Genomic DNA, 24657 nt, shown 5'->3' with positions numbered 1-24657 from the left:
GGTGCTCTGTGCTGTTTCAGTCCTGCTGGGTGTTCATGAGCAGCAGGTGGCTGAGAGGAGTTTTAAAGCTCGACTGGAGCGACGACTGGCTGTGCTACTGGAGGAAGGACTGCAGGAGACCAGCAGGAGGCGCTGGAGAAGAGCAACCGCTGTGGGCAACAACAGTTTACAGGTAAAACATGAAACGTACAGTAAAATGATTCATCTTAATATGAAGGTCTTTCATGCCTGTGAAGGGTCATGTGATCATTTGACTGACTTTTTTGTAAACTGTCTCAAAACGACACTTGTTGTGAATCGGCGCTTTCTAAATAAACTGAAATGATCTGTTGCATCACGTGGCAGAGCGACGGCCCGTCTGCATTTCCTTTGCTTTACCACCTCCTGTCAGATTACTGTTGAATAAAGGTCACTAGTGTGTATATATACATATATATAAATATATATACCGTATTTTCCGCACTATAAGGCGAACCACATTATAAGGCGCACCTTCAATGAATGGCCTATTTTAAAACTTTTTTCATATATAAGGTGCACCGCATTATAAGGCGCATAGAATAGACGCTCCAGTAGAGGCTGGAGTTACGTTATGCATCCATTAGATGGAGCTGCGCTAAATGTCAACAAAATAGTCAGATAGGTCAGTCAAACTTTATTAATAGATTACAAACCAGCGTTCTGAAAACTCCGTTCATTCCCAAAATGAATAAACAGCTGTTTTATTATTTTCCCCGAGGTAAAGTCAGTGACGGGGTATTTTGGTGACAGTTTATCTTTTAACAACAGCAAGGTGTAACATATAGTGGAGGGGAACTTTTCCTCGATTCAATAAACACGTAAAAAACAGTCTGATACTGTTACGGTAAATCAAATCACAATATATATCCACTTCCGCTATAACCATTGATTGGTTCATGTTAAATTCTCTGCTGCTGCTCTGTTCCCATGTTCTACTGCGTCACTGATCGCCTTGAGCTTAAACTGCGTCGTAAGTGTGTCTCTTAATAGGAGCCATTTTGGGGTCTTTACACAAAACCCAGCCTGCACCGCGCACTTCTTCTTCTACGAGGGAAAATGAAGTCGGCGGCTGCTTATCGTAGTTGCGAGACCTGCTGTGGCTCAATATTGGTCCATATATAAGGCGCACCGGATTATAAGGCGCACTGTCGGCTTATTGAAGGTTTTTAGGTGCGCCTTATGGTGCAGAAAATACGGTATATAAAGTCAATTGAATGGAATTGCACCATCTGATTCTCCAGGGTTTGGGCACTGGCTTCCTATGCAGCCTGAACTTTTGTTCTATTTTGTGTTTCACCTGTGCAAAATGTATCCAGGACGACAGACACATTGAATACATTGATAATGTTAAGTTTTAAAACAAAATCAAAAACCATCTGTTTATTTGTTCTTCATTATGGTTCCTCATGAGAAAACCAATTTCCAAAATATGCATTCAGATGCAGGACTTCCTGTATCTAAGGTGGAATCGGTCGGCTTGGAAATTCTGTCGCATGTAATAAATCCCAACGGTTGTGTGTCAGGTGGTGCGGATATCCAGGCTGTCCGGGCCAGAGCGCCCCCTGGAGGTGTTTTACTTCGTAGAGGGTCCAGGTGGGGAGAGAGTCCCGGCAGAGGTAACTGCAGCCACCATGAACCGCCTGGACCTTCAGAGGGCCGCCATTGTCCTTGGACACCGAGTCCAGAGGCCTCTGGCTCAACGTGAGTGAGAAGCTAAATCAGAGACAGATGTTCCAGGGCTTTTAATCTGAGGCATCAGGTCAGACTCATCCGTTCCTGTCCTGTGTCCAGCTGTAGAGACTCTTTCTGTTCCTCCGGCCGAGACTCAGAGCAGCAGCATTTGGTTGATCGTAGGGGTGGTTGTCCCTGTGCTACTGGCTGTCTTCATTATCATCATTCTCTACTGGAAGCTTTGTGGGTCTGAGAAGCTCGAGTTTCAACCGGATGCCATCAACACCATCCAGCAGAGGCAGAAGGTACGAAGTGGTAGATTTCCTCTGGTTGAGATGGAAACGAGTTCAAGTCTGACACTGGTATCCTCTGCAGCTTCAAGCTCCTAGTGTCAAAGGCTTTGACTTTGCAAAGCTCCATCTTGGTCAGCACAGTAAAGACGACATCATGGTGATCCAGGAGACGGGTCCACTACCTGCCCCAATAAAAGAGGCCACGCCCTCCGACGGTGGAGACCTCAACACTCCCAAGTCCAAAGGATCATCCACTAAAGCAGCACGTTCAAGTCGCCGCAGGGGAAGGTCAGAGAACTCCTGTAAAACTTCTTTAAATAGTTGAGTTTGCTAAACATTTCTGCTGCTTTGGTCACGTCAAACAAACATTCAACTTTAAAATTATTCTCCTGCTGTCTGGATAGAGGATGTAGATATGGCCCTGATATCTCAAAACGACTACAACCCTTTTAGAAAAGTCCTCAGCAACATTTTTCCACCTATCAATTCAGTTTATGTTCAACCAGCTGCTGGACTGAGACATTGTTCTCCTTAGGCTCAGCCCTTCAGACGGAGACTCGTTAGGAAGTGAGCAATCCAGTGGCAGGGAGTCGGCAGAGGAAAGCACCAGACCTGTGGCCACACCCAGTGAGGGCAAACACCACAGGAAGGCCCCTAAAAATGGTAAGAGCTGGTGATGTCATCATGTAAAGCTTGAGTAGGAAGGAGTCACATATTAGGATAATGGGGAGCAAATCAACATATTGTTTTTTGATCAATTTTCTTTCCTTTCTTCTATTTATTGCACCCGTGAATGAAGGGAGGAGCAAAATAGGTAAGTTTAACCCTTTATTCATCGATGCTACTGTTATTCTTATTACTTGCCTCATCCCTCACATACAGCTTCAACTTGCTTATTCTGAAGTAGATGCAAAACGACGCTTTCTTGAGCAAAATCCAACCTGGAAAATAAGGCAGATGCTTCTCATCCCAGAAGGATCTGGCAATGGATTTAAGGAATCTGGTGGTATTTATGTTGAGGAAGGTGACTACTGGACTGAAAAACTGAGTGCAGACCACTGAGAAGCAACCAGGAGACTAAGCAACTGGGTAAAACAACTAAAAAGCCAATCAAAAACTCCCAGAGATGCGCAGCATGTGACCTAGCTTCAGCTCTTTAATTAAACACAAGTTTAAACAGTAACATCCTGCACAGCTGACTTTTCAAAAATGAATTTGATTGTGTGGGATGACAGGAGGAGATGTGCAGCATCAATGTTGGGGGAATGCAAAACATCGACCTCTTCAGCTTTTTTTCGCTTGACCAATGTGCATCATGTGGGAATCAGACATAGAATCAGCTCTTCACTCTGTACAGCTTGTCCCACTGCGACCCGTATTCTAGACTCTAGGGGGCAGTGTAGGGTAAGCATAGCAACATGTTGAGAAATACAAAACAGTTTTTAGTGGCAACATGGCGACATCCATGAATGTGGTGGTCTTTATGGGCAGAATCGTGTTGGCAAGAATGGAAGTTATTCTAATAATTCATAAAATTGACTTTCTGTCTTTAATTAAAACTAAAGAGATTCAGTTTTAAAATATTTCCTAAATTTTGTCCAACAAATACATTTCTCAAGTGAAAATTTGATCTGGAAAATGTTGCTTCTGTTTTATGTTGCTATTGGGAGTTTGGAACAGATTTTTTATGGGAGGCTGTTTGTGGGTTTTGATTGTAAAATGTCATTATTTCTGTCTTAAGAAACAGCATCTGTGTTTGGACTGAAGTGCAAAAACAACAATTTTGAACTTCCTTTAAAATAAGTCAAGTTGGAAAATCATATAGTTTAGATCTTAAAGCTAAACCCCAGCTAGACCTCAGTTTTTATTTCATAGGTTGCTTCAGTGCTTGATTTCACTCAATTACTTATTTTTACACCAATTTTTGGACATGTTTTAGTTTCTATGTAATCAATGTGTCGTCAGACTCTAATATACGTGAATAGTTTGGTTTTGCCCGCTGTGGTTGTCACCAGGTGTTTGCAGTTGAGTTGGTGATCAGTTCACCATCACACTATTTTCACATTCAAATGAATACATGAAAAGACATTTGGCTGTGACTGGGGTCAGGTCGGTTCCTCTGCAGACTCCACTCTTCACCTCGTCTCAAACTAACAGATTTTTGTCCACCTCTTGCTGCTGACTGTCCCCATCGACCCCAAACCAACCAGACCGCGGCGTCCTCACGCTGTCTCGGTCTTTCTGTGAAATGACGAAGGCATCAGAATATAAAATACTTGTAGATTTAACTGCTCTACTTGCTACCAGGTGGTTGATTGATGTGTGTGAAATAATAAAGATTTCTTTGACTCCTTTTCGGTTTGAACAGCTTCCTGATCAGTCAGTTGTTCCTCTACCCCCAGCGGTCCCATCAGGCAGCGGTCCAGATGAACTTCTCTCCTCATCCTCCATCTTTGACCATGTTGACCGTCTCTCCCGTGGCTCTTCAGATGGAACCCGTCGCCAGGCCAACAAGGTGCAACTTATCGCCATGCAGCCACGACCAAGTCCGCCTGCGGCACATGGCCCGCCACAGCCGAGTCCGTCCCTCACTGAAAAGGTCAATACTGAGGTAGGTCAGGCACGTAATCCTCACGCTGCCATAAGTCATAATAAAGCTTATTTGCTGTTGTCCAACAGGTGGCGCTAAGGCACAAGTCTGAGATCGAACATCACAGGAACAAACTGCGCCAACGTGCAAAGAGGCGGGGCCAGTGTGAGTTTCCTTCCATGGACGACATCATGGATGCTTTCGGAGACGGGCCGGTTCAGAGCGAAGCGGCCCAGCGGCTCTACAGCTCCGCCCACGACCACATGGACTGCATCCTTCAGGCCGAGGGAGCCTCACCTCTGACCCCCGCCGACTCCAGGAAGAGGTCAGGGTTGGCCAACGACATCCGAGCTGAGAAGTTTGAACTGGGATAAATCTGTTATCTCTGTTTGTTAGAAATAATAAAATGATCTGGTTACTTTAAGAAATAAATGTTGTAAATGTTAAATGAACTCAAACACACATTACCTGTTTAACTTCAGGTTCTGCTTTCTTTACCTTTAGTAGTTTCTGATTATTTGGACCCCAAGGAGCTTAAATCTAACTTCGCTGAATCTGTTTTCATGCTTCTCTGCACTAAAGTTGCACTTCTTGTCTCAAAGGAAATAATCAAAGCAACACTTGATCATTTAAAGCTAGATAATCCAAGGTAGCTCAAAGCTGAATCAAGTCCTTTTTGTGTGTTTTTTTTTTCTCTCCAGAGGGAGGCGCTCTCCTCGGGGCCGGAGACCTCATCAAGGACCAGGAAGTCTTCCAGATACAGACAGAGATCGGCTGCTCACAGACCAGAGCGCCACCTACAGGAAGTACCCCGGACTCAACAATGTAGCGTACATGGTGGGACAAACCAAAGTTAACCATAAATCTGTGGGAAATATTGGAGCAGCACAGCTTTGGGAAAATACTTTTAATCATTTGCTATGCAGCTGGAAATTAGTTGGTAAAATCAGTCAACAGTTGTTCCACTAATCAGGAAACATCCGTCAAACAGAACTGGACCAATCACAATGAGAGAGGGATGTTATCAATAGGTCTTCATTAGTGGGCGGGGTCTGTCAGATTGCAGGTTAACTTCCTGTCACTGAAATTAAAAATTGTTCAGAGTGAAGCTGTCTGTTCGTCACCAGGCCACAAGGTCACCAGGAGGAGGAGAATCAAGCCAGCGTAGTGACGGATAATAATATGTACATCATGCCAAGTTAATGTTCTGGTTCTGGTGTTTTACACCGCAGATGTACGGCTTGCAGCTCATCCCACTCCAAAAGATGGCAGAACTTCTGACCAATCAGTCGTTCCTCTGTTCCTCCTCGTACAGCCGTCCCATCAGGCACCGGTCCAGATTAACTTCTCTCCTCATCCTCCGTCTTTGACCATGTTGACCGCGGTTAAATTAAACGCTCCTCCACACTGAACAGCTGCCTGATGTCTGCTGGTCCACTGCAGTGGTTGAGATGTTTGGAGTTTGCGAGAACCCGAATGAAAATGGGGAAGAACTGTGCAGAGTAGAGAAATCTGGTTTTTTAAATTAAATTTGAACATTTCTCAGTGACCTAACCTGCACACCAAAGAGAAGAGTTGTTTTGGAATATTTGTATTCTGACATTTGGTCAACTTTTATCACTCCTTTTGATGCGTAGAAGAAGAGCACCTGCTGCACATTGTGCCAGTGGGGCTCAGCAATGCCCCCTATCTATGTGGCATGGTACTTTCTGCCTGGCCCTGCACATTCTCACTGCACCATCATGGCTGGTCAGAAAGACCAAATATTAGTTGTTAAATATATCAGACACACTGGAACATCAGCATGTGTGATCAACCATGAATGTAAACAGAGACACCAATAAGCATGCACCAGCTATCTACTTTATTCCTTTGTGTGTGACACAGCGCCCCTAGAGGTGAGACACAGTACTGCCTCGCCTCATACTTTTTCCATGTATTTGAACAGGCAATGCGTAAATTTGGAAATTTTACAGAAAATAAAATTATCGATAAATGGACAAAATAATTTTCTGTCATTGCTATCACCAATCTTACTCGTCATGAGGTCAAGTGAGGCACGGCTTGACCTGCCTCACCAAGGCTGTTTGTTAGGCTGATGGTCATTATGTTACGGTGGTTGGTAAGAGCACCACAGTTCAGCTGAGGATTGGTCTGATGTCGCTCTGATGGGGTCTTTGTGATATGATCAAATTTGACTTACCCGTCCGATTCAGATTCCCTGCTGGGTCCGTTAAGAACCATCACAGCTGAACATCTTCTCTGATGTGTTTCCTGGCAGTCGGACCCTGACCTGCCCCCAGACCACGGCAGTCCCTCCCCTACTGATGAGGTCTTTGACTCAGCCCCAGCTCCACCTCCTTACATGCCCCCCCAGCCTTCTATTGAGGAAGCCCGGCAGCAGATGCACTCCCTGCTGGATGACGCCTTCGCCTTGGTATCACCATCTTCACAGGCCAGCGGTGTGGTGAGTGAGCCGGGCGATGGGCAGTTGGAGTCTTTAGCTGCAGCCCCTCAACCCCAACAACTTGTTCTCCACACTGAGATCAAATACGTTAGTTATGCACTGTGAAACGTTTCTACTTTTGTCCGTAGAGATATGCGGAGTTGGGAGTCTCCCCCACATCCATCCAGGGTCTGCTGCAAAGGTCAGCTTCATCTGGACACTTAGAAACACGCCCAGGTCTGTAGACTGAAGGATTAACCCAATGTGTCTGTGTCCCAATCAGGCAGGGCCTGGGCTCAGGAGGATATGTTTCTACTGGAGAACAACTGCAGGAGTCAGTGTACTCCAACAGGGGGAAGTACGAAGACCCTCCTTCATCCTCCAGACCCCGACCTGTAGGGGGCAGTACAGGTACAATCAGCAAACACCCAGTCTTCTGCTCTTTGAGACCATTCTGCAGACAGAAAAGAGTCACCACACTCCTGCTATCAGCCCCACCAACAAATTGGTGACCCAGTAATACTCTTAAGCCCCCCACATACTCGGGCATGGGTGTGCACTCTGTGAGCCGCGCGGACTCTGCGCATACTGTCGGTGGATGGTTGAGACTTTATATTCAAGCGTACTGATTGCCTAAAATTGTCTTGAGGCAAATTTCCTTATTTACCACAATCCTAGTGGATACTAGCAAGTTTGATGAGATAGTTGGGTGCCTAGCTTTGTTTCTTCTCCTTCTGGGAAACCTCAACACACCTGTCAGAGAATGGTTGTCACATGTCGGTTCATCCTGCAAAGCCAGAGAGCCGCTGCTGAGTCAGCTGAGCGTCCTGCTTCTCTTTGGGGCAGAAGAGCTCTGAATACAACTGTAATCAAACAGGATCCATCCATAATAAGCTTAGTTTATTATGTTCCAGAAGCACAATTTGATGTGCAGGTATGTAATGATCGATGTAATAATTTGTGCAGGTATCCAAAATGAGCATAAACCCAATCATCAGTGCTGTTGTTTGAAGAAAAAAAAAAGTCACACTCAAATTATCGGACCACCTCTCTGCTCCGCTTTCTGTATAAAACATCAAGTCAATATTTGTGTAAATATAGCTAAGAAAGCCTGTTGCTGTGAAGCATTTTTGCTTGCGTTTCTGTGACATCACCACATCAAGTTGACTTTAATCATGTTGATGTCGACTTTAAAATAATATGAAGAGATGTAAGCCCTACTCTCATCCTCAGCAGCTCGGTGTCTCATAAAAACCAGTTTGATGTTAACAATATTTCCACCGGGTAGCGGTCATAAAAATGGATCTTTGCGCGGACATGTCCGGCGGACGTCCACGGACTGAAGTACGCCCGAGTATGTGGGGGCCTTTATTGTCTTGTCTGTGTCTTTTCTGTTACCCTCCAGGGGCACAGCTTCACCATCTGACTCAGGTGGGTTTGTCCAGTCAGATCGGTGCGTACCCTGGAGTAGGTCGCAGCATGTCTGGACCCACTGGCTCCAGCTGGCACCAGCAGCACTCAGACCAGGACCTGTCCAGACCTGGAGGTAGCAGAGAGAGTGTAAGTCATGAAACAGATGAGATCCAGACCATACAGAACAGTTCTATTAGTTAACTGACTCTGACAGGAACGTTTGGGGTACAAGAGCGTAGTTCTAAGCTACCAGTGATGTTACTGACAACAGACATGTTTTATTTACCTCAGTCAGCCTTGTTGTTCCTTTTCAAAGTGCTTCATAAATGAAGTGCAATGGGATGCTAAAGATGTTCTGATCTACCCCCTCGCCCCATTTGCTGTGAATTAACTCATCCTTGTTTTTTCTCCAGGTGCTGTCGTTCCCTGAGTTCTCTTCTTCATCTGTTTTTCAAATGCCCAGCTCTTCGTTACGAGACCCATCGGCTCCACCCCTCCTCTTAACCTCGCCCACCCCAGAATATCCACCAGAGGATGCCTCTCCATCTGCCCACACATCCGCCTCTCTCATCAAGGCGATCAGGGAGGAGCTGCGACGGCTGGCCCAGAAACAGGCGGCGGTGACCAGCTACCCTTAACTGACCTGCACCTTTTTAAATCAGGAGTTACAGCAGCTGTTCTACTAGTTGGTTAAGTACTGTGCCGCTAAACATAAAATACCCATGATCTAAATGGCAGCGTCTCCTGACGACCACCAGGACTTAACAGGGTTTTGTCTTTTTATGTGTCGGTCCACTACCCCTGAGTTCATCGCCCAGATTCACATTTCCACTAAAGTGCTTCCTGGAGTAGATCACTGAGGATTGGCCGACCTGGACTTCTACACTGAATCATCCCTTTTGAACTTCTGGAACAACAATACAGCCCCCAACCATGAAATGAGAGGCCCCTCTGGAGTTGTGAAGTTGATGGCCTTTTGTGGTCTAGTCATCTACCTTCAACTCTAGGAGCTCGTCCCTCTTGGCCTTGTGAAGTGGATAATACCTGTTGGAGTTCTGAAGCAGAAGCATCGCGATTGGTTTACTTTTGAACTCGGATTGTACTTCTCAATTTCTGAAGCTATCTTAGTCAGAGAGTTTTCAATTGGTCTTCAGTGAATTAGCCACACATCCTGCTCTTTTGGTTAAAACAATATTGTTGACCTTGCAGAGTGAATGTCTCTAGGAATTGTACAGCAAACTGTTTTGCTGTTGTCTTTGAGTTCCTGGTTCCTTTAAACCTTTGGTCATTGCTCCCTTCTAGAGTTCTGAAGGCTGGGCTGACCCATCAGTCCTTGTTGAGGTAATTCTTCACATGAAGAAAACTTCTGAACCCTTGTAGACCTGATGATGGGTCTTATGGTTCTACAGCAGATGATCACTTCTGGATGAAATTGACCTTCTGCATAATCTGGTGTGGGTTCCCCCTTTTAGAGTTTTAAAGATGTTGCTCCAGTGTTTTCTAGTTTAGTCAGGATTCTTACGTGGACTTTATTCAACCTTCTTAGCCTTCTGAGATAAATGGGAAACTCTGAAAATCTACAGCAGATCATGGTTTCCAGGATAATTAGGCCGTTGTTAACCTAGAGGGAACATGTGAAGCTCACTGTCCTTCCAGAACTTGTGGGCATTTGCCCATTCTTGGGGTGTATCGTTCCTTCTGAAGTTCTGAAGTGGGTAATCTTTCTGGATTCCCTGTGGTGCTAATTGTCAGCCTCATTACATTTAAACATTGACCACATACTGCCTTCCATGATCCATCAGCCATGGTGATCATGTATGCATCTACCAACCATACAGAAAATAGATTTGCACTGTTTATAGCAGGAGGTGCAGCAAAGTTCTGACAGCATGACAAACTATTAGAAAAAATACACACACACAAATACATACATATATATATATATGTGTGTGTGTGTATGTGTGTGTGTTCATATAAAGGTATATAAATGAAATTTTTAGAAATAGAATCCCAATGAGCACAATATTAATGTGAGAGTTATTATTGGAGTATTGAGATGTTCTGTATTTTTTATTGCTTATATATGAAATGATGCTTTAAATGCTTTATTTAAATCAAAAAAAGACCAAACTACTGTTCCATGGTTGTAAACTCTTGTGTTTGAGCTTGCTGTAGATTCTGAGGCCGTTTGTTGCGCTGCATCGCTGCTAGCTTGTGTGTTTGTGTATCAGTGGTAAAAAAAAAGAAAAAAGAAATTGCAGCAAAAGCATCACTTTTCCAGCTTTTTGTGATTTATCTGTTGCTCCCATCTGTTTTCTGTAGACACTGAAGATGGCGCTAATGTTATGTTGGAGATGGGAGTCTTGATATTCTTCTCAGCTGCAGCTGCTTCTCAATGAACAGTTTGATGCTGCACACAAGAAGAACAGCCATGAAAAGAATGATTCCTCTTTTCAATGACGGTCCCGTGTGTTCTGGTGCTGATGGCGTGTTTCTGCTGTGAACAGCCTGAACTTCCCCTGGACTTATTTCCCCCCCATCTCTTGTAAAGTCAAAGACACAGAACCGATTTCTTAAAGGAAGTCTGTTAATATGATTAAGCTCATCATAGTTTAATAGAGATTGCAAGCTCAGAGGAAGCTTACCCTAACCCTCATTTGTGACAGACAGGAGGCATCAGCACAACTTGGCCTTTAATACTTAAACTTTGCTGATGAAACATCTTCCTGTTTCCATCTGCCTCGCCTCTGAGCGTGCTAAAGAGCAACATGTAGGTTTGAATGATTATTAATGTTATTATTATCATCTATTTCTACCTTGGAATGTTATTTTTTTCAAAGGATCAGTGAAAAATAGGAAAATCAACTAATATATAAAATTGAGAAGATCAATTGTCTGACTGATGGTGTTCACAGGTAGAAATAAATGCTGGAAACATTTAAATAATAATAAAAATAGACATTTTTTGGCTTCTATCCAAACTAAAGTGTAATTTCCAACATTTCTCACTATCGCCCTCCCCTGGCCATTCTAGAGAGCATCATTTCTGCCCTAAACCTTCAATTTGACTCTGGTTCCTAAGTTTCTTTTCCTTTTCTCCTCTCCAAAACAGAGAGGAGAAAAGGAAAAGAAACGTCACCAACCTGAGCTGTTGGTGAAGTTTAGTTTCCATGGGATTTGGTGGAACTTTTCATATTTTGGGAGCGTAATCGCTGAAACAGAATTATCGGCAACAGACCCACACATTTAGCATCTGAACGAGACCTTGTTCAGTTTCATGAGGTTTCCAAGCGACCCCATCCTGCAGCAGCAGGAAATGTCCAGAGTGAACTCGGCGGTGGTGGGAGCTTAAGTTTCAGGGGAAAAGGACCCAGTGATAAAACATAAGAAGTGCTGCTCTGGTCCAAACACCTCGGTTCAAACTCGGGCTGACGGAGGTTTACTGGTTTCTGCTCAGGTCAGTCAAAGAGCTGTGTTTGTCTCGCTGAGAGCTTCTTTAACAGCAACATGTAACCATAACAACGCTCTACATTGTTCAGACAACTCTGTCCAATGAAAGGATAAGGTCCTTTTTCATTTCTACATACGAGTCAAGCTGAACGTTTGCATATTTCCATCAGATCCTAGAATTCCTCCTGAGGTCTAGAGCTGAAATCTTGAATTTTGTTAGAGGAGAAAAAAAGCTCCTATGTTGTCCTGTTAGGATAAACCAGCTGAATCAAAGTGTCCATTCCTCATTTAACTGAACTACAATAAGAGAATTCTCTATTGGGCTAGTGTTGGACTTTCTGCAGTTGGGACGCTTCATGTTCTGGTTCGTTAAAAGTTCATGTGACTCCAACAACCAAACCTGAGGCGCGGGCCATTATTAGTTTATTTCCTGTTTGTGGCAGCTTTACTGGAAGTCTGCACACATCTAGATGAAACCATGCTGGAGTTGAAGTGCAGTTTTGGACAAGCTTCTTCTTCTTTTGTCCCATGGCGTCCACAAGCCCAACTTGTCCTGACGCTTTGATTCAGCCGTTACCAGACGGCTGCGTCTCTCTGCTGAAAGAATCTGTTGCTTTCTGAAAAGCCGTTGACCTTGTCTGTTTGTGTTTCCACATGAGCTTCTGCTTTTCTTGGCATGTTCCTCCATGTCAAGGCTTTAGCTGTTTTTGGTGTCCCCAATAATGTTCAGCATGCTGCTAAAATATGTAAAAGTCCAAACAGTGAAGAGTCGTTTCACGTCTAGGTCAGTGAGCAGTGATTAATGTCTCAGCTCATTATTCATCAGCTTTTTTTATTACATTTCCAAATGATATTTTTTGATCTAAAAGAATATGGTTCTAGTAAATAGTGTATAAATGAAAGTGGATATGATGTTGAATAGAAATATATATATAAATATATCTAAAAAATATTTTATCTGATTGCTGAATGGACTGGAAGATCAGCTGGGCCTGGTGCCAACTCATCCTTCATGGGCCAACTGCAGAATGCTACTGGTTTGGAACTCTCTGATTGGACAATGCACCTGTCCGTCAAGCTGTAGGGCTTGGCCACGCCCACAGGATCACATGGTGCTATTTCACAGACTCCAGGTGGATCTGAAAGTTATCAGATCACCATCATGAAAAGGACAAAAGTCCTGCAGATGTTCCAGTCTGCGGGTTCCTCCTGAATGTTTCCAGCAAACAGTCACAAGGTGGATGTTCATCCATGACAAACTGCAGATCCAGGAGACGGCGCCTCAGAAGATCCTTCACTAAGCAAACTGTGTCCAAAAATATTCGGTTTGGGGTTTTGTGATTCTCACATCTGCAAGGCTTTTTTTTCTCCTTCGTCACATTGGACCTAATAATGTACAGTATCATTTTTACCTGAACTATGTAGATTTTTGGACCAACTGACTCACCGTTGTAGTACAAAACTGGCATTGTAGATCTACTTATTTAGAACAAGCGGTAGCTGGACCGTTCTCATGGTCTCCAGGCTGCCAGGCGAACCATGAGTTGATTGTAAAGTCAAAGCTTGAGTTGGGTCCAAAGAGACCCAGAATGGGAGCCAAAGACCTGTGGTCACGCAGGCGCAGGGTGGGTTCATCCAAACTAATTCTGGGTAGGAAGCAAAGTGATGAACAACCCTTGACCTTTGACCCCACTCTGAGAAATGAAGAATCTCTGGTCCTCAGTGAAAATTGCAGTTTTGTCATGGAGGAACATCCACTCGGCTGTTGCTCTGAGCTCAACCACATTCCTGTTTGTTCTTCAGAACCCGACGGCCCGCCCTGACCCGGTGAGTCCAGCTGTGACCTGAAGCGGGACCGGCGGTCCGGGCCGGGTCTCAGGGTCTCACGGCGAGCCTCGCCTCGCCTCCTAGACGCTCTGTGAGCTTCGTAATCTGGTGTTTCAAGTCCGACTGATTGTGTTAACAGACATTAAAGAGACATTCGGAGTCAAACCCGTTGTTGTCATTTGTGAACATTTTCTGGTTTTATTCACTTTAAACAGATAGACTTAGACTTGTACTTTATTGATCCCTTGGGAAAACTCCCTCAGGAAATTGAAGTTACCAGCAGCTCCCAGGCAAAAAACAAAGATAACACACAGTAAGCAAAAGTGCTAAAGAATACAAAAATACAAATTAAATACTAAGGTACACACTAAATGTGAGTAACCAAAACCTTAAATTATGCAAGAAACCAGGAATAAGAATATAGAATATAAGAATATAAATGCATATAAATACAACACAAAAAAAATATAAGAATTTGGCGGATAGATTGACCAGTGATATCGTATTGCACTATGTGGTTTGACCTGATAAGTATGGAGAAAAATACAAGGGGTCACTACTCCTTCCACCCTCTGTCCTGTGTCACCTCCCCCCCCAATGAGGAATTGTACAGTCTGAAGGCATGGGGGACAAAAGAGTTCTTAAATCTATTGGTCCGGCACTTGGGAAGCAGCAGTCTGTCACTGAACCGGCTCCTCTGGCTGCTGATGACGGCGTGTAGAGGGTGGCTGCTATCGTTCATGATGTCCAGCAGTTTGTTCAGTGTCCTCGCCTCTGCCACCGTCACCAGAGAGTCCAGCTTCATGCCGACCACAGAGCCGGCACGCCTGTGGTTTAAATATTCTAAATGCTTCTCTGCTGTGCTGGAAAATCATTTCTTATATGGGATATAAAAAAAAAAACTTTACTAAAGATTTTCTTAAAATTAGCGTTGCTTTTATTGTAAAGTCCTCGGATCTCAAAACACAAAGACCTGTTTATTTCTGGAGCTGTTTTTATCCTGATAGAGAACATGTTCAACCCAGAAAGCTCCATATTTCGTTACTTTTGAGTCACTGCTCAGTAAACACAGCAGATTTATGTTCTGGTTCGGTTCCAGTCTGGCTGATGAAATCTGGGCTGCTCCTTTTCTTTCCCAACTTGTTTTCTGGCCGTTCTGGTTCTCTGTTGTTTGCGTTAATGATCCTCCTCACCTGCAGGCTTTGGGCGGAACCGGACTCCTCCCATCGCCGAACGCAGCTCCCTCCACCCTCTGGCTCGGTGATACTTCCTGATGTACCTGAGCAGGTGAGTAGGAGGAGCAGAGCTTTTCTTCATCTTCACTGCGACGATTTGCGGCATGAAAACCCAGCAGAGGATCAGCGTTCGGCTCCAACATCAGGGTGAGTCGGTTCGCTCCTTCCATCGGGTCCAGTGCGCTTTAAACACGGACCTCCTTCCCAACAACAGCAGGTACCGATGATCTCACATACGGCACAGGATCGGTAAGCTCCGCCCACCGACGTCAGCACGTTAAAGCCGGTTGAGCGTAGGAACACCTGAGTGCGTACAGGTGAGGTCTAGAACTCGAGACCACCGACTAATATTCAGGGAGAAGAGCCTGAGCCACTGCGGTCCCCGGCTCGATTCCCGGTCCGGACCGTCTCTTTTCTCCAGCTACTGTTGAATTAAAAAAACAAAACACAAACAGGCTTCATGTAGCCTATGTTGATATTCAGTTTATTATTAAATATGTTGTAAATGAGCAAAAAAGACCCACAAATACTTATTTTTAAAACATTTGTATTAATTTGATTTTGACGAGTTAATTAAAGCATCGGGGAAAATAGAAAAGGTCAAATATATTTAGCGGTGGCTCTAATTTGGCAAATCCTTGTAAAACTGATGGAAAGCAACTGACAGTGTGAGTAAAGTCTGAGGTTTCAGTTTGGTGCTGCAGGGAAGGAAATGTTTCTGAAAGAAACGATTCTTGCTTTAGGACAGGCTGTCAAACTCCAGGCCTCCAGGTTTTAGATGAGCCACAGGTACAAAACCCTGGAATGAAACGGCTTCATCGCCTCCTCCTGGTGTGGATCGGTTCTCCAGAACCTTAATCACCTCATTATTCTGTTCAGGTGTGGTTCAGCAGAGGCTCATCTAAAAGTTTCAGGACACCGGGCCTCCAGGACTGGAGTTTGACACTCGTACTCTTATAATGACGGACTCTATGAAAACTCAGCTGGTGAGCGCCATCCATCTGCAGCAGGTGGAACTGCAAGAAAAACCTACAGGCAACTCGCAGGGCAACAACAGCAACAATGGTGAGTTTGATGATCAGGTAAATGCTGACACATCTGGTTTTACCTGGACAGATAATTATTTAGAAAAATATAATTATTCATCTGAGAAGAGAGAAATCGGAGGATGAGAGGCTAGAAATCTGGAGTATTGATGAAGTTTCCAGATATCTGATTATTTTGCTGATTAATTACAGATTTCAAGGTGGAACTAAAGATCCACATGGAAGTCGCATCATATGTAAGGAGGAATTATCAAACAATAAACTGCAATAATAATCATGAACATTTTCCCTTCCAACATGCATACAAAAGTTCCCATCACATAGTCTCACTGGCCACTTTATTAAGTACACCTTGCCAGAACCGGGTCGGTACCAGTCTTCAGGACTGCTTTGACTCTTTGTGGCTGAGATTCAACAAGAGTTTCAGAAACATTCCAGTGAGATTTTGGTGCATATTGAAATGACAACAAATCAATCAGCTACAGATCCATGGTGAGAAGCTCCAGGTCACAAACATCCTAACGATGCGCTGCGCTTCAGAGGAAGCCATTGGAGAACAGACAAGTCCACGTTGCAGATGGTCTGATCTGGATGAAATGACGTTATCCTGCTGGAAGGCTCAGCTGAGACTCAGTTGGTACTGGCAGATGGTCATTGGACCAAGTATTGTTCCTCCAACCTGTTCTGGTCCAGTTTTGGTGTAGCCTTAGTTTCCTGTTAGCTGATAGAAAGTAGCGTCTGGTCTTCTGCTGTTGTAGCTCATCTGCTTCAAGGTTCGGCGTGTTGTGCATTCACAGATCCCGTTCTGCATGCTTTGGTGGTAACCAGTGGCTATTTGAGTTATTGTTGCCTTTTTGTCATCTAGAACTAGTTAGCACTTCTAGTCCTTCAAAATAAAACTCCATTACTTGATGTCCTTTACACCCTTCTTCTCCATTCTGTTGCTCGCTTTAAATTTCAGTCAGTTGTTTTCCACATGTCTAGATGTGCTGAGTTGCTGTCACATGATTGGCTAAGTGACTCTTTGTGTTAACCAGCAACTGGTCAGGTGTTCCTCATAGAGAGCTGGTGAGGGAACATAGTATTTCCAACAAGATGACAGAACGAGTCCATGACTTGCTCCAGCTGTGCGACAGATTCTCCAGATAAATCTAGTGGAGGTGGACGTCTGTGCAGATCTGGAGGAATTTAATCTCCAAAGAATCTCTGGACTGTTTTCAGCTGCAGCAGATGAGAAGTTCACTGTGGAGCAAGCTGTGGAAACCATCGGCTTTGGACGCTTCCACGTCCTGCTGTTTGTCATCATGGGCAGTGCCAATGTGAGTCTGTCTTCGCCCCAGCAGAGCTGCAGTGAAGGCGGGACATCTGCACACTGACGCTGTGTTTTTGTGCAGATTGTGGAAGCCATGGAGATCATGCTGCTAGCTGTGGTTTCTCCAGAGATTCGATGCGAGTGGCGCTTGGAGGACTGGCAGGTCGCCCTCGTCTCCACGGTGAGTTTCTGTCATCCAAGCCAAACCACGCAGAAACTCAACTCTGTGTCACAAATATCTTTGGTAAAACTCAGCTGAACGTCACTCAAATGATCTGAAATGTTGTTGAAGGTGAGCTGCAGTGCAGAGGTTATGGAGACATTCAAAGCAGAACTTTGATAACATTTCGAACATTTTATTAACTAACATTTTATTAACCCTCATTAACTCAAGAAACTGTTGGAGAACTGGACTGGCACAATCTCTGAATAGTTTGGTACTCAAGATTTGAAAAGAAGCTGAATTTCTGTCTGGAGGGATTTTTCTGAGGAGAACAAAAAGGAGAGCGCTCCAGGATCCATGACTACAGATCAGGATGATATCAGTCCATTCATGTTCTGAAGATGGAAGTCTGAAAGTTTTGCTTTCAGACTTCTTAAAACAGGAAACCAAGAAACTTTATAAGTGCAGGATGATGATGACGACGACGACCTAATTTCTGGTTTATTTTTTCATATTGGTTGTCCTCAGAATATTGTGTTAGGTTGCAGGTATGACTTCCTGACACCTTCCTCCCTCTCCAGATCCTCCTGAGGATCCCAAACTCCAGACAGAGGTCCTCAAAGTAACACACATCCTTGTTGAAATGACAGGTTTGTGTGATGGTAAAAATGATGATTTTTTTTTTTTGAGGTTTCTCAACAATAATTTGAGATTGTACAATTAACTGACGACAAACTATTCTGGTAGAGAGAAAAATGTCTGGACTGCAATAACCCGGTTGCTTCAAAGTTCAGAGATGAAAAGTAATAATTTGCCTTTTGATTCAGCTATCAGTTCTTTTTGGTAGAACTCTGGCATCATCTCACATCTTCACCATTCAATGATCTTCCCAACCTGCCTTGTGAAAGCTCTCTCTCTCTCTCTCTCTCTCTCGCTCTGTCAGATGGACAAAGCAGCAGCTTCAGAGTAGCTGCCTTCATGAGAACCTGCAGGTTTCTGTCAGACTGAGTTCTGAATCCTGAATGTTTCAGAACTTTTCTAATGTTCCTCCTAAGAAGCCATTCTGCTGTTCATCTGGACCCACTGATATCTAGACCAGTTCCTGAGGTCCTCAACCTTCACAGTACCTTCAGTTCATGGGCATAATGCTGCCACCACCATGCTTTGCTATGGTACAGTTTCCTTCCAGTGATAGGTTTTGGACCTGTGGTTCCAGTTTGGTTCTGCCAGACCAGAACCCATTTTCCCAGACAGTTTTGGGCCGGACCACTTCCTGTTTTATCTGGAAATGTGCAACTTCAGGAATGTCTTTAGCTAGAGACGGCTGTTAACATGGTCCTGCAAAACTTCCTGGACTCTTCTCCTGACTATGACCTTTGACCTTGGGGAACCTCTCTTTGAACTAAATGTGGAAAAGCCAAGCAGGAAGTCTGTTCCAGGTCCATCAAATCCAGGTGAAGAGAAAACCGGAGAAGAAGCTTCAGCAAAAGATTAGCTGAAGGGTGGTGGATCAAAGTTTGCCACGTTTTTCCATTTGTGTGACAAATTTTAGTGTAATTGTGTGTAACGAGATATGATTAACAGCTCACTCCCAGAAATCGTACGGTCGCATGGAAATCCTACTTGTTATGATGGTGTTGCACTGTTGAAGCTAATGTTGTGAATAATGATCAGGTATTGATTGGAGGAGGCCGGACTACCAATGTGAACATGTCTGCTGTTTCTGTAACTTTTACCCAGAATGCTCTTTTTCCTGCTATGAACCTGATCAAAGTCAGGCTGATGTCAGGCCGTTTATCTGGATGGAGAGCAGAAGATCTGTGCTGCCACCTTCACTACGTTCCAACCGGACAGTTTGTTCATCGACGGCCACATTTGTTGCTGGTTCCCAACATTTTCTGTTTTCAGGAGTCCATAATAAGAACAGAGAGGACGTGTTCATTCATTTAGTGTCAATGTTGGAAACTAGTTTTATTTAGCATGTATCCAAATGAACAGTTTATCATAACCGCTTCAAAAGCATTTAGACATAATTTAACAATCATAGTCATCGCTTTTAGGACACCAGAATGAATAGAGTGCATTAATAAGGGATTATTTCAGCCTACATTGTGAAGATTTGACTTTATGACACTCGGTTCTGTCAGACAGCAGTGACTACGATCCAGTAACTCACCGCCATCAGTTTGTGAGTGACTGAATGTCCTCTGGCGCTCTACAAGTACAGGACGTTTAGCGTTTATGCTGTCGATGACTGACTGACCGAATGTCTCCTTCAGATGGTGTTCGTCGGCTTCATGGTTTGTGGAGTTTTGGCCGGTTACATCGCTGACAGATACGGACGCTGGAAGGTAGGAAATGGCCGATTTCAGTTGCAGTGCCATTGATTTTTTTCTGTGTGCTTCCTCTCGGGTCTTTGTGTTTCATTCAGGTTGTGTTTGGAGGTTATGTGTGGAGCGCCTATTTCTCTCTGCTCACGTCGTTTGCTCCAACGTACGGCTGGTTTATCTTCCTGCGCAGCATGGTGGGCTGCGGCGTTGCAGGAGTGTCACAGGGGTCAGCTCACACAAACAGCAATAGACTGAAAATCCTGCTCTCTGATTAGCTAAACATGGTTTGTTTGCTCTTTAGGTTTGTGTTGAAGACAGAGTTCATCCCTGCCAAGTATCGAGCCTACCTGCTGCCTCTGGGCACCGTGAGTTCTGCTCTCTCAACCTTTCTTTCTCAAAACAACAGAAGCACTGAAGCTCTTTGTGTTTCAGATCTTCTGGATGACCGGCTCCATACTCATCATCCTCCTTGGCATGCTGGTGGTTCCCACTATGGGCTGGAGATGGATGATCCGGCTCTCCATCACACCAAGCATCATCCTCATCTTCCTCTTCAAGGTGCAGGCTCTGCTCCAATTGTGTGTTTCTGTCATGCCTGTCCCAGTCAAAGCATGTGATGTTTCTGTTTGAACTGACGTCCCCCAGTTTATTCCTGAGTCGGCCCGTTACAACGTGTCAGCAGGGAAAGTCGATGCTGCCGTCAAAACCCTGCAGAGGATCGCCAGAATGAACCGAGCTTCTCTTCCTCCTGGACGGCTGGTGGAGCCCGCTCTGGTATTTTCTGCTTCCTGTCTCATCTTCCTAGAATTACACAGGAAATACCTTGACTACTGTAAAGACTTGTAATCCTTGCTGTGGCCTGATGTTGCATCATGGCTCAAACAATGATGCAGTAGTTCTGTTGCTGCATATTTTCCCATTTAAAATCCATCTCACCCAGAGCGAAGTTGGGAGCTTCTGTCCATCTCTCCATTTTCTTCTGCGTTGACCAGGTTCTGTTGTTGAGTTAACACGTCCAGACGGAAAACCCAGACGTCCCTCTGCTCTCAGGCCAGGACAGACGTCAGAGTTTAATTCTGCTCTCAGATCTCATCAAAGTTGGAAGTGGCTTAAAAACCCTCTAAAGGGAAGCGTCTAGGAACAGCAATGGACAATTCTCTTCTTGTTTCATTATGATAAGAAGCAGAAAAAATCATAAGCATAAACTTCAGATGACTGATGGTTGCCTGCCTTAATCCATTGTTTTCTGCTGTGTTTGTTTCAAAATATGACTTGAGCTGTTACCGTCATGTTCAGTGGTTTTTATGTATGTGTTTAACATGTAGGGGTGAGTGTGTGTAGGGTTAGGGTCCCTTTAGAAGATGCATTTTGTTGACATGCTGATCTTAAAACCACATTTAAGAGAAAAAATAGATTTATGGCGTGACGTTTGTTTCCCAGAGGGAACGCGGCAGCTGGAGGATTCTGTTCAGTCCCACCTTCAGGAGGACGTCCCTCCTGCTCTGGTACTCATGGTAAAGTTTGCTCATCTTTGAGAACATGCTGTCAGAATCAGTTCGAGTCCATCACCATCAACACTACAGTACATTGGTCTCGTAAAAATTCTTGTCACCTATTTGCTTCTGAGTCCAGGATTTTTGCGAAAATAAAGTTGTGTGTTTTTTATTTCTGTTTACTACAGCACTTTGTGTCAAAAGTGTCAAAGTCTACATTTACATGCATTTATATTTTTGTAAGCTGCTAACCTGAACCCGGAGCTGCAGGAAGGGGAACAACGGAGCATCCAGGTCAAAAACAGTCTCAGGATCTAGTTTCTGTCTGTCCTGCAGGTTTGTGGCGTCCTTCGCGTACTATGGCTCGGTGCTGAGCAGTTCAGAGCTGCTGGAGAAAAACCTGCTGTGTGTGATAAATGCCGACGCAGAGCATCAGGTCAAACACCGCCATGAGAGCGGACTCTGCTACTGCATCCCCTTTGGGAGCAGCGACTACCAGACGCTGCTCATCAGCTCCCTGGGAGAAGTCGCATGTGAGTCCAACAGTCTGAATCTTAACGACCGGTTCATCCTCAATAGGAGGGTTGCTGGTCCGATTCCAGCTCCGTCCACCTCTGTCCCTGGGCAAGACGCTTCTCCTACCTTTCCTGCTGGTGGTGGCCCAACAGGTGGCCAGGGGGCCCGACAACCCGAGAGGGACTCCCTGTGCCTGGCAGTCTCTCCTTGGTCAAACCACTTCAGGGTAACTGTGGCTACTATCCAGTAGCTCGCCACCATCAGAGGGTGAATGAATGAATGTAGAGTGAAACATGTTGGAGTAATCTGGAGTAGATTAGATTAGTAGACAAGTACAAATCATTTACCATAATTCAATTTGTTCACTTATACATTTTCATGTAGTAAATGTAGTTGATCTATTGTTGATGAACAGATGCAGAACATCAGAGATCTTGAACAGATTTTTTTAAACAGCAAATGTTTAAAAAACATTTAAACATTGCTGCTGAATAAAATAGATTTTTTTTGCTCTGTCCGATAGAAACAACAAGTCTTCTGATTTTCTGTCAGGAAACTTTATTCAGCATGTCTGTCCAGATTGTGATTTGTGTTGCTCTGCACCAGCTGGGCCTGTGACTCTCCATCTGCTCTGTTCTCCCAGTGGTTCCGTTAAACATCGTCCTGCTTAACGTGTTTGGACGGAGGATAAGTCTCACTGTGCTTCAACTGTTAACAGCTCTTCTGTTCATGATGGTCAACATCTGCACAACAATGTAAGGACTGCACTGAGTCTCCTGTGATAAGTCACTAAGGACATCTCAGAGAGAGCCACTTTTCCCTGCAGCTCTCATTTCTTTATGTGTACTTCAGGTGCTCAAGTTGCGGTCATGCTGACTTCCAAACATAATAAGGTGTACATTTTATTGGTCATGCATATTATCATTATTAGAAAAAGAAGAATAAAAGACAGAAAAGGGATTTTCCAGCATAATATCCGTCCACTTTCTGTTCAACACAGTCACAGAAAATGTGATGCTCAGATGAATGGCAGCAGAAACGCTTCGTAGATTCCAGTTGGCGCTCTGGGCTCCATGACGACCAGGTCTCTAAACTGGGTTGAGATTTGGTTTATGACTAGAACCTGGTTTTATCAGATCTTTAGTTCCTGTGCTGTCCACTGAAATCTGACAGGGACCAGAGTCATTATGATGCAAAAACATATTCATTATGTCCATTTAGCATATTTTAATGCATCTGAGCTGCATTATGGAAACTTTGTTTCTTACTTCAGGTTTGGCTTCACTGTGCTGCTGTTCCTGCTGCGATCTCTGGTCTCCATGAACTTTAACGTGGTTTATATTTACACAGCGGAGGTAAGAGTTGATCAATGCTTCACATTTAGATAATCCAGCACGGTCTGAGTTCTGATTGAATACCAGCTTCCTCTGAGATGCCTGTTGTTAGAAGTCATAATAATAATAATGATAAATGTTAGATAGCAACAAATCCATTGTTTGCTATATTTTCTGAACCATTCTTCACACATTAATAACCACTCGTGTAAATGCAGAAAGAACCTTTATTAATTGTTAATGCATCTCTGGTGTACAATGATTATTTTGCCATCTGCAACAATTTCCCAGCATGCTTTGTAGGGGTCATTAATGGGGCCGTTACTCTAGGAATATTCATCCTCCATACATGGAGTTGGAACAGGGGTGCACACATTTCACACTTTGTCCATTAATATTCATACAGATAAAGTTCTGAGTAACCAAATTGTTGGGTGTTCTGTGTTCACCACTAGGTGGCGTATGTGGGTATTGCTTAGTGTAGTGGAGGAAAAGAAGAAAGAATGGAGGGAATGTAAATATGATTCTGTTAAGCAAGTTAAACTTAAAGGAGTAACTCGGGTCCTACTTCATGTTGACTTCCAAACATAACAAGGTGTACATAAAAGGTTTTCATCTGTTATTTCCACTAGAGATCATATAATTATGCTTAATACTTGTACACTGTGGGCATATGAACACCAAAATCAAATTCCCTGTTAGTTCACACAGTCCTGGTTGATGGAGCTGATTTTTCTACTCTGATTCTAAAAGGGTAGCAGACCCTGGTTAAGTTTGCACACATCCTTTCAACAACTGTTCCAAATGATTTTCATCCCAGGTTTACCCGACCATAGCGCGATCTCTTGGGATGGGTTTCTGCACCTCGTTCAGTCGGATTGGAGGGATGATCGCTCCATTTATTGCACAGGTGTGTTCAAGGTCCAGCTCAAAAATCCCATTTTCCGATTGCTGTTGCTGTGTCTCATTGCTTTATGTGTACTTCAGGTGCTCATGTCGCGGTCTGTGATTCAAGCTCTCACTCCGTTTGCGGTTGCTTGTGTCATCTGTGCTCTGGGAAACTTCCTGTTACCGATAGAAACCAGAGGTCGAGCTTTGCTGGTGAGAAATGGGATCTTTTTAGAACAACTATTTTCCACTGTCACGTTTAACTGAAACTGTCAACTTCTTTATTTTTCAGCAAAACTCCTGAGGATTTCCCTGCACAGCTTCTATTTGATGTTTTTCTGTGTGTTATTGGACCTGGAAGTCTGGAACGTTTCTGTTTGTATTGTCAAAGAAACACGAGTTTAGTGTTTTGCTTCATACTGGACTTGTTCACATCTAATCAACCCAGAGCTTCTTTTGTTCTGAAATACCAGAAGGAAAAACAGCTGTTACAGTCAGCATACTGAAGTTACTGCAGAGATTTTTCCTGACAGATGCAGAGCTTTGTTTGACTTTGTGTTGTCTGCTGTAACAGGTTTTTCATTTCAGTCTCTTAAATGTCCAAAATAAAGCTGATTAATCCAAGTGAA

At 44.0% G+C, this 24657-nt stretch overlaps 2 protein-coding genes and 1 long non-coding RNA gene across 7 annotated transcripts in view; 2 read left to right on the top strand and 1 right to left on the bottom strand.

Annotated features, from left to right (window-relative positions):
* LOC116736563 (UPF0606 protein KIAA1549) overlaps window positions 1-13876 on the top strand; it is a 19135-nt gene extending 5259 nt beyond the window's left edge. For 2 of the 4 annotated variants that reach the window (XM_032589071.1, XM_032589074.1), the window contains exons 7-20: window positions 21-172; window positions 1545-1722; window positions 1813-1997; window positions 2068-2273; window positions 2521-2648; window positions 2785-2799; window positions 4388-4596; window positions 4665-4900; window positions 5277-5412; window positions 6857-7042; window positions 7171-7223; window positions 7305-7432; window positions 8427-8581; window positions 8848-13876. In XM_032589071.1, the coding sequence (XP_032444962.1) occupies window positions 21-172; window positions 1545-1722; window positions 1813-1997; window positions 2068-2273; window positions 2521-2648; window positions 2785-2799; window positions 4388-4596; window positions 4665-4900; window positions 5277-5412; window positions 6857-7042; window positions 7171-7223; window positions 7305-7432; window positions 8427-8581; window positions 8848-9072 (2192 nt within the window). In that variant the 3' untranslated portion in view covers window positions 9073-13876. The remainder of the gene's footprint in view (window positions 1-20; window positions 173-1544; window positions 1723-1812; window positions 1998-2067; window positions 2274-2520; window positions 2649-2784; window positions 2800-4387; window positions 4597-4664; window positions 4901-5276; window positions 5413-6856; window positions 7043-7170; window positions 7224-7304; window positions 7433-8426; window positions 8582-8847) is intronic. The other 2 variants (XM_032589073.1, XM_032589072.1) reach the window with 2 other exon arrangements.
* On the bottom strand, window positions 6827-22715 carry LOC116736572 (uncharacterized). Its single transcript, XR_004342614.1, has 3 exons — window positions 22604-22715; window positions 18815-18817; window positions 6827-6837 (listed from the first exon to the last, which is right to left on the bottom strand). It is a non-coding gene; the product is annotated as an uncharacterized LOC116736572 (long non-coding RNA).
* On the top strand, window positions 14819-24657 carry svopl (SVOP-like). Of its 2 annotated transcripts, XM_032589085.1 has the most exons (16): window positions 14823-15093; window positions 15826-16011; window positions 17214-17311; window positions 17387-17485; window positions 19747-19818; window positions 19899-20023; window positions 20099-20162; window positions 20230-20355; window positions 20443-20571; window positions 21238-21311; window positions 21627-21823; window positions 22450-22561; window positions 23080-23161; window positions 23961-24050; window positions 24128-24241; window positions 24321-24657. In XM_032589085.1, the coding sequence occupies exons 2-16, from the start codon at window positions 15906-15908 to the stop codon at window positions 24330-24332; spliced, it is 1500 nt and encodes a 499-aa protein (XP_032444976.1). In that variant the 5' UTR covers window positions 14823-15093; window positions 15826-15905; the 3' UTR covers window positions 24333-24657. The 2 variants fall into 2 exon arrangements, with proteins under 2 accessions (XP_032444977.1, XP_032444976.1); XM_032589086.1 differs by lacking the exons at window positions 23080-23161; window positions 23961-24050; window positions 24128-24241; window positions 24321-24657 and having other exon boundaries at window positions 14819-15093; window positions 21627-22032; window positions 22450-22555.

This window comes from Xiphophorus hellerii, chromosome 17 (assembly GCF_003331165.1).
Source record: "Xiphophorus hellerii strain 12219 chromosome 17, Xiphophorus_hellerii-4.1, whole genome shotgun sequence".
NCBI classification, from domain to species: Eukaryota; Metazoa; Chordata; class Actinopteri; order Cyprinodontiformes; family Poeciliidae; genus Xiphophorus; species Xiphophorus hellerii.
This window is presented reverse-complemented; position numbering and strand designations above follow the sequence as displayed.